The sequence below is a fragment of the Athene noctua genome, chromosome 27, assembly GCF_965140245.1.
Source record: "Athene noctua chromosome 27, bAthNoc1.hap1.1, whole genome shotgun sequence".
Classification (NCBI taxonomy): domain Eukaryota; kingdom Metazoa; phylum Chordata; class Aves; order Strigiformes; family Strigidae; genus Athene; species Athene noctua.
In genome coordinates, this window is record NC_134063.1 from 3,907,310 (window position 1) to 3,920,872 (window position 13,563).

The 13,563-nt window shown below is 50.6% G+C and overlaps 1 protein-coding gene across 1 annotated transcript; it reads right to left on the reverse strand.

The window, feature by feature from the left end:
* Positions 1-751: 751 nt before the first annotated feature.
* ZAP70 (zeta chain of T cell receptor associated protein kinase 70) lies at positions 752-11,271 on the reverse strand. The gene is made up of 12 exons (XM_074928020.1): positions 10,870-11,271; positions 9,353-9,513; positions 8,588-8,726; positions 6,345-6,423; positions 5,572-5,612; positions 4,333-4,381; positions 3,620-3,800; positions 3,078-3,284; positions 2,619-2,811; positions 1,871-2,011; positions 1,240-1,352; positions 752-869 (listed from the first exon to the last, which is right to left on the reverse strand). The coding sequence occupies exons 1-12, from the start codon at positions 11,269-11,271 to the stop codon at positions 752-754; spliced, it is 1,824 nt and encodes a 607-aa protein (XP_074784121.1).
* Between the last annotated feature and the right edge of the window lie 2,292 nt (positions 11,272-13,563).

Genomic DNA, 13,563 nt, shown 5'->3' on the forward strand with positions numbered 1-13,563 from the left:
TATTTCATTAGCACAGAGGGGCCAGATGAGATCCAGGGCGTGAGCAGTGGGTCCTGAGAGTTTAGTTGTTTCAGAAGCCATAACCAACTTGGGGGGCTGTGGCAGTGCAGGGGGGATGTACACTGTGCTCTGTGCTGAACAGCACATGGCAGCGCCCCGAGGTGTAAGAGCTGCAGCTGACAAGGCCCACGGAGGACAAAGCTGTGGCATCATGCAGCTCTGCCCCACTGCTCCTCCCCATCTCTCCTGGGAGCGAGCAGCACACCAGATGCTTCTTGCCCTAAGCCAAGGGAAAGGGGACTCGATGGCTCCCTGTCCTGTGTCTCACTCCATGCAAACCTCACCAGAAATGTGTACTTGGTGGTTTTCTGTGAAAAAAATGGTTTTTAAGGAGTCTGGAAAAATCTGGGTCTGTGGGAGCCAACACAGTTCATAGCCTTAGTGAGCCTGGTAGGCATTAAGCTCTGAGGTCCTGGGGTAGTTTTGGAAGTGGGTAAGAAGGAACTGTAATAGTGTCTGTACTGTCCTGTGCCTGGGTCAGGCTGGAGATGTAAATCATGGCCGGCTGTTTGGAAACACGAGGCACAGCTGAGTGCCCTTGTCTGCTGTGACAGCGTTGTCTCCCAGGCTCTTTGTTCTGGAACTACTTGAGAAACAAAACCCGCATTTGAGAGATTAAAGCAAAAATTTGCAAAGAGCCTTTCCAGGTGCCATGCAGGAAGGGTGTGTGTTGAGGAACAGAAAAGGAAACTCAAGGAAGTTGAGACTTGTTCACTGTCTCTGGCCCATTTTCTGTCTTCGTAGCAATGCTGTAGTAGTAGGTGCGGATTATGTTTTCCACAGTAATAAATCCTGGACGCTCTTCCCATCTGCAAGGGCAGAAAGAAACAAAGAGGGTCAACAGAAAGGACAAAAGTGGATTGATGAAATTAGAAGATACCAAGCACAGAAGAACTTGGGGGAGAACAGCAGCCCAGTTGTACCAGGGCTTAGAAAGGCAGCTAAGACTTTTCTGGGATGGAGAGGGTCAAAGGCAAAGAGGCTCTGACATCCTCCAATATTTGTACAGGCACACGGAGGGGTCTGATAATAAAGAAATAGGTACATCATTCGTCAGGGGCTGGAGAAGGAGACCAAGGCAGGAGACACCATTTGCTTTATGTTGCCACCATCCAGACAGTGTGCGCTGTTCTGACAGACCTGCCGCCCAGCAGAGAGCTGAGCTAGTGAAAGCCTCACCTGTAGGTCCAGCACTGCTGCATGAGGCTGTACATCTCTGCCGGGCAGTCTGTGGGGCAGTCCATGCGCTTCCCTTGCTCTATGAAGCTGATGACCTCTGGGCCTTTCATTTTCTAGGATAGGATCAAATGGGAAATGCTTTAATGCTTTTGGAGATGGCAACAGGGATAGAAGAGACAGATTAGAGCTGGGCCTGGCTTTGGATCCAGGCACCACACATCCCATACAGTCATTGCTTTCAACCCTGGCACCCAGCAGCGGTGTCTGGTGTTGTGGCCAGCCCAGCCTGCAGACCCCATCCCAAGCATGGGCAGAGCAGTGGCTAAGCAACTGATTTTTCAGCTCTGCAAGTGAGCAGAGGATCAAAAAAATATCTGCTTTAATTCAAACCCAAATGAATTTTTGTTTTGTTTCTTATCCTTTAAATGAACAGAAAGTGGCAGGATCCAAGCAATCTAATTTATGCCTTTCATAAACTGGAAGTGAGCTTGTCTTCTTTCCCCTCTGTTCGACAGTGGGAAGAGCACCCACTCAAGGAAATACAAATTGTAATTTCAGTTTGTGTCAGCCTGTTATAGACTGGGGCACTAGGCTGTGGCATCCATCTATGATGGACCCAGCTCTGCCTCACCTTGTACGGTTTCTGCCCATAGCTGAAGGCCTCCCACATGGTCACACCGTAGCTCCATACATCACTCTTGCTGGAGAACTTGTGATAGAGGATGCACTCAGGGGCATACCATTTCAAGGGCCACTTTCCTGCTGTCCTGGCCTGTAGCAAAGCAAAGAGGAAAATTTCCACCCTGACACACAGACCACTATGAGGTGAACCTAAATTCTGCTTTGCTAAATGTTTGTGTCAAATGCAATCCCATGCTGCTGAAAAATCCACTTGACCTGGGCTGGGAGCTCAAGGTGCCAAGCCCCGAGCCCTAAGCCCTGAGCCCCAAACCCCAGCTCAGGCCCTGCTGTCTTGCTCAGCCATCCCTGCGTGCAGGACACTGTCCCATGGTGCCACCCTCCTCCTGCACCCCAGCCCCAGGGCCCAGCCCTGGTGCACACTGCCAGGAAGATCCGCCCTGGCTCACTCTTCATCACCTTCTGTTCCCTGCGCTCTACCCTGGCTCCTCTCCTCTCTCTTGTCACCTCACTGCACTGCATCCCCATCACTGCCTCTGCATCCCTCTGAATTTCCTCCTTGACACCTGAACCTTTGCAAAGCCCCTTTTAATGTCACAGCAGTGAGGCCAGCCAGAGTGTGATGTGGTCGTGCAGCAGGACTCCTGGGAAGAGCCCAAAAACCCTGCCTCTGGAGTGTCAGCCCTTGGCCAGGAGGGCTCCTGCTAGCTCTCTGGTTCCTTTGCTGTGCTTACACTTACCTTGTAGTAGCTGTCATCAACACCAAGAGCCTTGGAGAGTCCAAAGTCACTGATCTTGGCATAATGCTGGTTGACCAGCAGGACATTTCTGGCTGCCAGGTCCCTGTGGACAAAGTTTTTTTCCTCCAAGTACTTCATCCCCATGGATACTTGGTGCATCAACTCCACAACATTGCTGACTGTAATCTCATCTCTAGGGAAGATGAAAGGACAATGCAGTAATACAGGACCTGCCATTACTCTGTACACCATGGTCCCCTCCAAGTTTTCTAGCTGCAAGAGAGAATGAACATAGACATCTCTGCTCCATAAGCATCAGTTCCTGTTACTTCACATGAAAAAAGACATCTCTTTCTGCTGTTATCAGCTTCCCTCCACCTACAAAGCTAGGCTCCCCCGGCAGCAGACTTTGATGAGAAGTACAGAAAATCAGGCAGCCACATTTTATTCAGTACTCACTTCTTGGAAGACAAGAACTTGTTGAGCGGCCCTCCAGAAGCCATCTCCATCACGAGCATCAGGGACTCTGCCTCGCAGACCCCAATCATGCGGACAATGTAGGGGTTGTCCAGCTGATGCATGATCTGGGCTTCCTTCATCATTTCATCCTTCACTGTTTTCTCATTGTTGCTCTTCAGCACCTTTATGGCCACATCGATCTGCTTCCTGTAAGAGAGCAAGAGGAACACACATGGGATGAACTAAACAGCAGCTGGACTCATGTATCACAGCCAGGAACACAAATCACCTCTCATGTGATACTGTTTGATCTCTCACTGGCAATCTCAGTAGCCCATTTTGGTGGAGTGTGCAGCACAGATTACACTCGCAGAGCAACAAAGCTGTCGCTGAAAGTTCGTGGAAAGTTATCACTCTCTGATACCTCCACCCCATTATCACTTTAGGGTCCTATCTAGAAACAGGATAGCTGGGGACACCTCTGAGCTCAGCCTGGAGCACCCTCCTCCAGCTTCCTCAACATCCTTCAGGGCAGCACTCACTTTCTCATTTTGTAGACTCCTTTCTTGACGCAGCCAAAGTTTCCTGCCCCCAGTTCCACTTCATCGATCATCAAATGATCCCTCTTCAGGAAAAGTTTCTTATCCTTCAGTTCCTCAGGATCACTGTATGGGCTTTCGTAGACACTGGTGTCCATGGGTAGCAAGCGTGACTTTCCTGCACCTTCCCAAGACATACACTTGTTTATAACTGTAAACAATGTACCCTTCCTTAGTCTCTTGGCCAATTCTCTTCAAGATTCAGCATTCAAGCCTCCCTCCTGGGCATGTCCCTTCCTTTCACAACCCCTACAGCTGCTGAAGGAGCCAGGATGGGGAGAGGTGTCTGAGCATTCCCACTCCACATATGACACCCTGCAGGCCACCCCACTGAAATATAACTGAATACACTGAGTATTTAGTAGGCAGGGTGGAAGATGGGGAATAGAATAGGGCTTGATTTACTGGGTACGATGGGGAATGGGATAGGGCTTGATTTACTGGGAGCTGGGTGTGGGCAAACAGTTTTGCAATATTCGTGTCTCAAAACCCTGAAACAACTGGCATGTTCCTGGGTGCCTTTGTAAGAAAGGGGATTTGTAGCACAGCTCTTTGTCCAGAAAGTGATAAAGATGTGTCAGGAAACTCCCATGGCTCCTGCGATAACCCCAGGTCATGTCTTCTGTTAGGAGGAGAGGGCTTTCAAAGCAGCTTACCTACAGGATCTGGCGTGTATCCATCTGCATTGAGAGGCCCAAGGTGTCTCTGGAAAAGAAACAGGGATAAAGTGGATAAAGGAGTCAGGGGAAACTGCTTCAGAGAGGAGAAGGATGGGGAGCCTCTGCAGCCCAACAGAGCCCCAAGTAGTGATTCCCTCTGAAAGGCCCTGAGGTGGGCACAAGATACTGGACTGGTATCGAGACAACTTTTCTCTTCCAGTGCTGGCTGGCCAGTACCCCCACTGCAGCTGCACAGCTGGGATCAGACCCTGGGGGTTTCAGTGCCATGGAGCCCTCCGGTAGCCAGCCTGTGGGCTATGCAGGGTGAGGTGCTGAGTGAGGGCTCTGTGTTTACCTGAGCAGCAAGAGGCAAGCACACAGGGCTGCATTTTGCTCTCTGCCTGCTCTGCTTTCCCAATCCCAAAGTGACAAGTTCCCTGCAGCAGCGGGGGTCATCCCAGCCAAGCCTCTGCAGCTTGTTTTGAGACAGGGAGCGAAGGGAAGCCCGGGCCAGCTCGGCTTGCAGCTGGCACACCTGCCTGCCCAAAGACTGGCATGCGGACACTGTATAAAGCCACTGTCCCAAAATCAGAGAGAAACAAAGTGGTATGGCACCCATTTGTCCCGCACAGCTTTGAACGCCAGCACTGCTTGCGGCAGAGTCGCTGCGACATGGGAGCCCACCACAGATTGTGAAAGCTCTCCGAGAAGATGGGTGTATGCTCAGGCCTTTATTTAGCCTCCGTTGGGCTCTGGGTTGGGCTGCTCCTATAGCCCAAACTAGCTGGTTTCAACACTGCTCGGCACTTGGAGTGGTGACTGAGCGCAGACATACCCCGAGGCTAGGGACGGAGAGGGAGCACAAAGACCTGGCTGGTGGCCAGCGGCCAGCAGCAAGGCTGAGTGTTCCCAGAATCCAACCACGTCTTCCTCGCTCCTGCCTGGCAAAGAGGGCAGGGGGGAGAGGGCTCCCCAAGGACAAGCCCACATGTTGCAAGGAGCACAGTATGAATGGAAACCATTTTCAGCTCTAACGGTAGCTGTGCCCAGCTATTCCTCGTCCCCATCCAAGCTGGAAAGGGGACAACATTGCAGCTGGGCTTAATATATTCCATTTGAGTTACTGAGTTTTAGAGAAGAGCAGAGTTTGAAGAGCAGAGTTTGATCAGCAAGCTTGAAATGCAGTAACATTAAACCACTAAGGTACCAATAAAATAGACCCTCCCCAAAACTTACGCTGACAGAGGGGTGGGTCGGTGGAACCGGTGCTGCAGATGCTGTGAATCAGGAGAGATAAGCTGTTATTAAGAGTCTGCCTATGCCCCAAGCAGGATCAGAGCACCAGTCCTTGAAGGACTGTGTGAACGCCTGAGTCTGATCTCCCCCCGCCCGCCAGAGGACCGTTTCCACAGCTTTAGCCAAAAAAGGTGTGGAAATGTGGCTGGATGTGGGCGTTATTCCCAGACCAGCCCTCAGGGGAGGTGCAGGCCCACTGGAGCACCCTCCAGTCTCCATCAGTCCCAGAGCAGGGACTGGCTGAGCTGTACCCCAGAGCCCCTGTCCAGGAGAGCGAGGGTCCCACAAGCAAGCTCCAAAGTGATATTTGTGACACTTGGACCAGGACAAAGTGACCCACGGTTTTGAGAGTTCAGTTCAAGAGACCCACCAGGGACCAGACTTGCAGGACATGTTATTTCCTGCTGTTTAAAAACCAGGTCATTTTTCAGAAGCCATCTGTTTGGCACCAGAAGTCCTTAATCCATTTGGAGCACCAATTCCCCCATCTGCTCCTGTCTTTGGGCCACCCTAGGCCAGGCCTGGAGAGTGGCCACTTTCAGCAGACAACATGACGTGAGACTTGCCCAGTTTGCCAGAGGAGCAGAGAGACCTCACTGTTCCCTCACCACCAAGGTCTGAGCAAGGTTGGACACAGTAAAGGAAACTTAGGTTGGTGCTGCTGGTTGGTGGTAAACTGAGGCCAGGAATGGCTCTGAGACATGTCAGCTCACCTGGCATGTTGGGGTTGGGACAGGTTTCCCTCAGGTAGAAAATCAGCCCGTCTGGTTTGAGTTTTAGGTACTCCACCAACTGGGAAAGGAATCGGAGGAAAAATAAATTATTGTGAGGAGAAAATAATCTCTTTTTATCGCAGGCAACTTGTGTGGCTTATGGTAATGCTTTCTCTCAGATTTATGGCAGGCAGGGACTAGACTATCTTTCTCTCATCTCCTATCTATGCACTCAGGGATCTCCTAGAGTAAGCTTGCATACCTGGATATCTACCAGAGCTGGGAAGAACCTGGGAAGCCAGATAAGGACTGAAGAAAGACAAAAGGAAAATCTCCATCAGGAGATCTGGGTAGGGCATTTTCAGTGTAATGTTATTGTTGCCCATCCAGAAAGGTTTTTAAGTCATATTGTGTTTGATAAAGCCTGAGAGAAACCTTCTGCCTTCCCAGAGGAACCCCAGGCTTAGCTCTGCGGATCCCAGGCAGTTTTTCACTGCAGCAACTGCCGGTTCAAGTACAGTTGGGACTTGACTCTGGCTGGAGACGACCAGCCCAGCCCCTGGCCACCGGACCACAAGGGAGACAAGGCTTTCTCTTCCCCTCCTGTCTGGTTCAGATTTCATCTGCAATTAGGAGCCTGGCCCCAAAGTCTTTGTTTTCAATAACAGAGTGAAAACAGTCCTGGGAATTTGGAAAATTCAGCAAAACAGAGTTACTGTCCCCCAGACAGCCCTGCCCAGGAGGAAGCACTGGTATCCGTTCCCTGGAGCAGGTCCGAGGTGTGTGCCACGGGGCAGAGCTGGGCTCAAGGGGGGGGGAGGGAGCATGCGACTCCCCAGCACTGCCAAGAGTTGCTGGACCATGTGTCACATTCCCTAAAAAACCTGCCCCACCCTCACGAGGACACTGCAGCCGTCTCCACTTCCCAAAGCCCCTGACCCTCCAGGGTGATAGGATGTGTCTCCTGGGACTTGGATCTTCAGTCATGTCAAGATTTTGGCAGCTGGCTCAAGGCTTCTGCCCTCCCCTATTCTTTGCACAGAAGTCAGTCACTGGGAACAGAAAGCAGCAATCTGCAGGCAGCAGTTGTGCTGGTCCAGGAGCTGCGTGGGGGTGCACGGGAAGGTCAGCCTGGATGAACAATCTCATCAGGGCTCGCTGCAGGCAGTTGTCTGAGGTGCTGTGGCTGAATGGGTGATGTTTGCTGGTGGGGTGCAAGTGAAATTAATATAACCATCTCAAGTAATCTGGCTTAAAGATAGAAATAAAAAGCACTGATCCTCTTTTTTCTTTGGACAGGCACCAGACCAGTGTAAGGCACTGAAATGCTGGGGTTTCAGCCCCAAGCCCCAAGTTAAGGTTGACATCTGGGTGATTCCCACAGCCCTGCCCAAAGGGGGGTGAGGTTCCCTTTAGGCTTCCCCCCAGGGTGGTGCCGGCCTGGCAGACAGAGCCATTGGGTAAAGGAGCCCCAGGGGTCCCGCAGTCAGTAACCCAAGGTCAGGTGTCCCACTGAGGGATAACAGCTGGGACCATTGCAGGAGGGGCAGTGTCTGTGTGTGAGGTGGGTGCCCTGTGCAGAGTTCCCTGTTGGGGAAGGGCCTCCCGCCTCCCTGGGACTGGGCTCCAGTCAGCTCTGGCTTTTGTAAACGCGGGCTGTGCAGAGATTCAGTACGTGGCTTCCTTGGTCTTATGTGTTTGGCTTGTTGACTCAGTTGTCTCCTGTGCCTTCTATGGGAAACTGCATGTCACCATTTATTGCACCCACTGTTGGTCGTGTGGTGTCATTGTTGGGGTCAGTGGGATTGATGTCAGTTATGTATAGTCTGACTGACTTGTTTGTACCCCCAGCGCTCACCCATGTACTGACCCTTTTGTATCAAATACAATTTGGTTATTGGTTCATCTTTATGCTGGCTGTGTCCTTTGTGCTAGGCCTGATAATTGGCAAAACAGGCATGAAGGCAGTGGTAAAGCCAGCACTATTTCAGAGCTGCTGTGGTATCCCAGACTTAAATCTAGGAGTGCACAGAAATGAATGCAATGAGGTGAGCTGATAGACAGCCAGACCCAAGGAATGTAAGGGTTTTCTGGAAGGGGCTACAACCACCCATGTATGGTCTTAAAGCCTTTTAAATCTCTACAGGGCCTTTCCTTTCCCTCAGGGCATGGGCAGCTATAACAAAGGAAACGTGCCTTGGCTGTACTAGGACAGCAGTGGTCAGCATCCCACAGTACGGTACCTGCCAGAGCGTGTCGAACTTGGTCCCCTCGGGGATGGAATACTTCCCAGACTTGTCCTGGTCTATCCGATAGTGATACACTGTTTTGCCATAGACGAGGGAGAGGGCATAGGTGCCATTTTCCTTCCTTTCTCTCAGCCTGGTAGAAAGGAGAACTATTAAAAGCAACTCTAGGTTTTGCCCTGCAAATTACCATGGCTGCAGCAGTGGTGGGTTGCTGGGTGGGCACTTGGTGAGGTGTCTCTGCACTGCACTGGTGGAATTGCCACCTTCCCAACACCCCTCTGCAGAGGCTGAGGCAGGACCGTTCAGTCACTTGCCCCTCTCCTTCATCCTCTCCATCTAATTCTTTCTTTCCCTAACCCATTCAGGAGATAATTATGGGCTATCTCACCTCAGCAGAAATGCAGAGCAAATTCTTTTTTGTTGGCCTCACACTGTCTATGTGTCAGTGTTACATGTCTTCACCCACTGAACCCTATATCTCATATCATCCTGTGCATTAACATGCATACTCCATAGACATATCTAATCATGAGAAACAAATAAAGCTCAGTATTGGCTCTTCATGGAGGCCAGACACCGTCTGTACAACAATAGGTCTGGGGCATCAGACCCTGTCTGTGAAAGATCTGTAACCACAGTCTGACCATATTCAGGTAAACCTCCACTCTCTCTCATATGACACAACTACAGGGTAGTGGAGCTGGGGAAATGGTAAAAAATACAGGGATCACAGCAACCGCCAGGGTTTTGCATACTCACAGGAATTTCCCATCAGGCTGTGCCCCTGAGTAGAGCCTCCGCTCAGCTTCATCCCTGGTGATGTTCCCATGGTACCAGGCCATCCTCTCGTGGGCTGTGGTGGCAATGAGCTTCTCCACCTGTGGAGCCTGGCTTATGATGGCCTGTTCGAGTGCATCCCCCTGGAAAAGAGTGAGAAATGAGACCTCCTGCCACTCTGCTGCACTGTTGCATGGCTTCAGCAGGGTTTATTTTGCACCCTTTTGGGCAGACAACGCAGGAAAATTGGAAGATCTCGTAACTGAAATGCCGGTGGCCTTAATCATGCCTATAGCAATAGTGGGTTGAATTCTGCTCTGATACAAAGCACAGTTCCTTACTTATCTAAATTGGTCCCATCCCTCGAATCCAGCTGAAGCCCGCTGACTTGCTGGTGAAGGAATAGAGAAGCCATCCTATTAGTATAGGGGGTCTTGATGTGAGGCTCGTGGGGTGTTTTTCAGCTTCGCATTGAGCAGGACCTCCTTCTGGTGCTTCTGCCTTCCCGGCTGCTCACTGTCCCCAGACACTACAACCTGTCAAAAGTGGTGCAGTCTGCAAATCGGGTGGGAGACCCCAAATTAATTTTACTGGCCCCACGCATTTTATAAACTACTGTAATTTTTCATTTGCCAGTAGATGGCAATGTGCTTTGTGTTATTTACCAGTGTCCACAGATCAGCTTCCTGAAGAAACCCCATAGAATACCTAATTCTGTCAAGACCTGGGGTTTTTTTTAGACTTTTTGTCTAAAATAGACCAAATTTAGATATCTTTCGTTGAATGGCTCCATAAGGAGAATGCCTGAGCCACCTTTCTGCGAGGACTTGGAAGTGTCTGATAGCCACTGCCAAGGTGACAGCAAGTAGAAGGAAACTAATTACATGGCTGTCAGTGGGACCTTTTACAGAGTTTTGACTTATACATTTATCATATATGTTCCAGTCTGCAATAAAATGCGGGAACCTGTCTGTAGCTACTTTTAAATGTACCTAACAGATCCAGTACCTAGTACCTCAGTTTGATAGGCAAAACCTCCACTGACTTCAAAGCGTGAGGAAAACCTGAGCAAGAATTTAAGTCTGGTTTCATTACATCTTCAGCATGATGTTACGGGGGCACAGGGGCCTCACGGGGAGAGGGCTGGTGTAACTCCAGCGAGCATCCCAGGTGCTGCAGAGGAGCAAATGGCACACGGGGACATTTATGCGAAGCTGGCAGTGAGCTCCAACACCCAGCAGAGCAGACGCAACACCAGCTGTTCAGAGGACGAGTCTGAAGGCTCGAGAAGATGTTTAGACTGGTTTCTGAAGAAGAAATTGGAAAAAAGAGAGAGATTTAAGACTGCTCTTAGTGCCAGCAGCCTCCAAGAAGGACCTTGCTTTAAAACCATGCTGGAAGAGGGGGATGACAGCGACAGTGGAGGCTGTGGTGGCAAGCAGCAGTAAGCCCCGGGGAGCCTTACGCAGTCCCACAACACCCTTGGCAATGGTTAGTACCTCTAGTTTCCACGTCTGCCGGACATATTCGCGCACCATATTGTCCCTCATGCTGTCAAAGACACCGGGCTGGGGCTCCACACCACTGGGGCGGTTGCAGGGTTTGCGGAGGGTGCAGCAGAGCCCATCGGCATCCTTGGAGTAAAACTCACAGAGCTCCTCTGGCCCACAGTGGGCTTTGCCCCCCGCAATGGCGTAGGTACCGTTCATCTGGCGCTCGATGGCGTAATGGTAAAACTGCAGGTTGCAGACCATGGAGAGGACGTACCCCCCCAGACTGCGCAGGCACTGCCGCAGCAGGAACAGGCCGTCCGACATCCCCGCCAGCTTGAGGTACTCCTCTGCTTCTGACCTGGCAATGCTGCCGTAGTAAAAGGGCAGGTGAGCAGCAGCATCTGGCATCTCTGTGCACCTCCCGGGACTACTTGGGTCAGCTCACACGCTGCTGGTGCTCGATCTGGAAGAGAGAAGCAAAATTCTTCACTGACACATAATTTTTCAAAAAGGTTTAATTGGAATTCAGACTTCCCTGTCTAGAGGTTCTTCAGCCCACAGCTGACTATCTGTAGGGTCAGTTCAAACCTCGCAGGGAGAGCAGCAGTGAGTGCATTCATATCCCCAGCCAGAGAATCACACGGTGATTTCTCTATCCTGCCCTGAATGGAGCTAGAAAATGTCCGTAAAAATCCATCTAATCTTGATTTAAAGATTTCAAGCAATAGAGAATGCACAGAAACCTACAGTGAATTGTTCCAATAGTTAATTACCTTCACTATTAAAAATGTGCTTCTTGCATCCATCCTGAACTTTTTAGCTTTGACTTCCTACCATTTTCTCTCCAGCCCTGTTCACAATAAAAGGAAATTCTTTCGCGTCTCTGAATAAATTAGTTTTGCCTTGAGGGTCTGTAAGGCCAAAATCTTAAATGCAGCTAGATTAAAACATGAGGTGGATATTAAATGTCTAAAAAAACATTCAGATACACATTTGCAGCAAACAAAGCAAAAGGATGTAAAGATAAACCTGAGTGCTTCTGGGCAGACATTAACCATCAGTTGACAGTAACAAAAAGAAACCTACCTCTAACTGTCTCTTGAAAAATGTATGCATTTTTTTCCCACAATACCTGACTCTGGCTGGTTTCTGAATTTGGCCAATACTCTGTTCCTGTCTGGCAGATCCTATCCCTACACTGTGCACATGCTCCAGAGAAAGCCGGCGCTCAGATGCGGACAGTCATCACTGCAAAGCGAGTTTAATCCCACCGTCTCTGTTGACCTGCAGTGTGCAAGCAGCCCCCTGCTCAGAACAGCCTGAACCAGAAATGAACCTACCACCGTGCTGCTGCAGCACCAGCTTGCAGTGGGAATCCAGCGAGCAATGGCACTTTGCTGTCAGAATCGCTGCAGAGCCCCTTCTGCCAAAGAGCTATCGGTCTGGTATCAAATCGCCTAAAATCCCACCCACAACCAGAAGCCAATTTCCGGTGATTAATCGAAACGTTATCGTATTTGAAGGGTCTCATTTGTTCCCTAGAGCCTGATCTTTGATTTTGTAATTGCGTAGATGCTGACCCCAAAAAGATCAGAGAGTTTGTCTCCATCCGCATTTCCCGTAAATGTGTCACTTGTGTTCAGAGCAAAGAAAATGCTGGTTCTTCAGCCAGCACACTGGGTATTTGCCCTGATTCTTCCCAACATAATTCTTATTTCTGAACATGATGGGAGAAGTCACTGCCTGATGTGTTGGGCCCATTGAGTTATTCCAGAAGCGGCTTCTGCTCTCAGGCAGTGGCTGGAGCTGAGCCTGGGCTGGTGGTCAGTCCTGCTCCGTCCCGCCCAGCCTCCTTCAGCCCACTCAGCAGCACAGAGACAGGGCTGACTCCTGCCCACCTCTGGGGCCACTGGAGCTGGGAAGGGGTTGTCTGGATACATGCTTTGTGTCGGCAGAAACGGGAGAGGGGTCAGGAGGAAACTGCTCAGGAGAAACCATTCTGCTGCGTGCACCCTGCTCCGCTCAGCCTACAACAGCAAAGAACCACGGGGAGCTGGATTTATGGCAACCAGAGTCTACCTATCTGCTCGTTGTCTTCATTAGGCCCAGAAATGGCCCTGATGAGAACAGGAAGGGAGAGCAGGCTCCACCGAGGAGGTGTTTTAGCCGAGGCAGGAAACCACAACAGGAAGCCGTCAGTGGCGTTTGCAGCCTGGGTGCGGGACTGGCGTAAACTCTATCAGACACAGCACAAATAAGCCTGAGTTGTGGAGCCCCTTTCATCAAATTCATCAAATGAAGCACAGTGGGGTCTTGGCAGACCTGCCAGTCTGGGACACGGAAGGCAAATGAAAACACCCTGTAACTCAAACCCTAACTGGAGTCAGTGCTTGGAACCAAAGCACGAGTCCTAATCCCTCGATGCCTCCAGGCACCAAAGCAGCCCAGACACCTGACAGGCAAATCCCCCGGGTTCAGATCCTGAGATGAGAGGACTGCCAGGTCTTCCCCACCTCAGGCTGGTCCCAGGCAAAAGCAGGTCCCAGGAAGGTGGGTTGGAGGATGTGAGGAGCAAGCATTGAAGCTCATGGTTTTAACTGCAGAGTCAGGCTCATGAATCATGTTCATGAGTCAAGAGGAAATGCTGAGTGGGCAGTGGAAGGTCGACAGCCTTTTGATGTGCTACTAATTTCCACTAGC

Excerpts from the sequence above, each read along its gene's own strand:
- ZAP70 (XM_074928020.1), bottom strand. The coding sequence starts at position 11,271 with ATGCCAGATGCTGCTGCTCACCTGCCCTTTTACTACGGCAGCATTGCC. Across the intron at positions 3,801-4,332 it reads ATACACGCCAGATCCTGTAG|GTGCAGGAAAGTCACGCTTG; the intron begins GTAAGCTGCTTT and ends TGTCTTGGGAAG. Across the intron at positions 3,285-3,619 it reads GGAGTCTACAAAATGAGAAA|GAAGCAGATCGATGTGGCCA; the intron begins GTGAGTGCTGCC and ends GCTCTCTTACAG.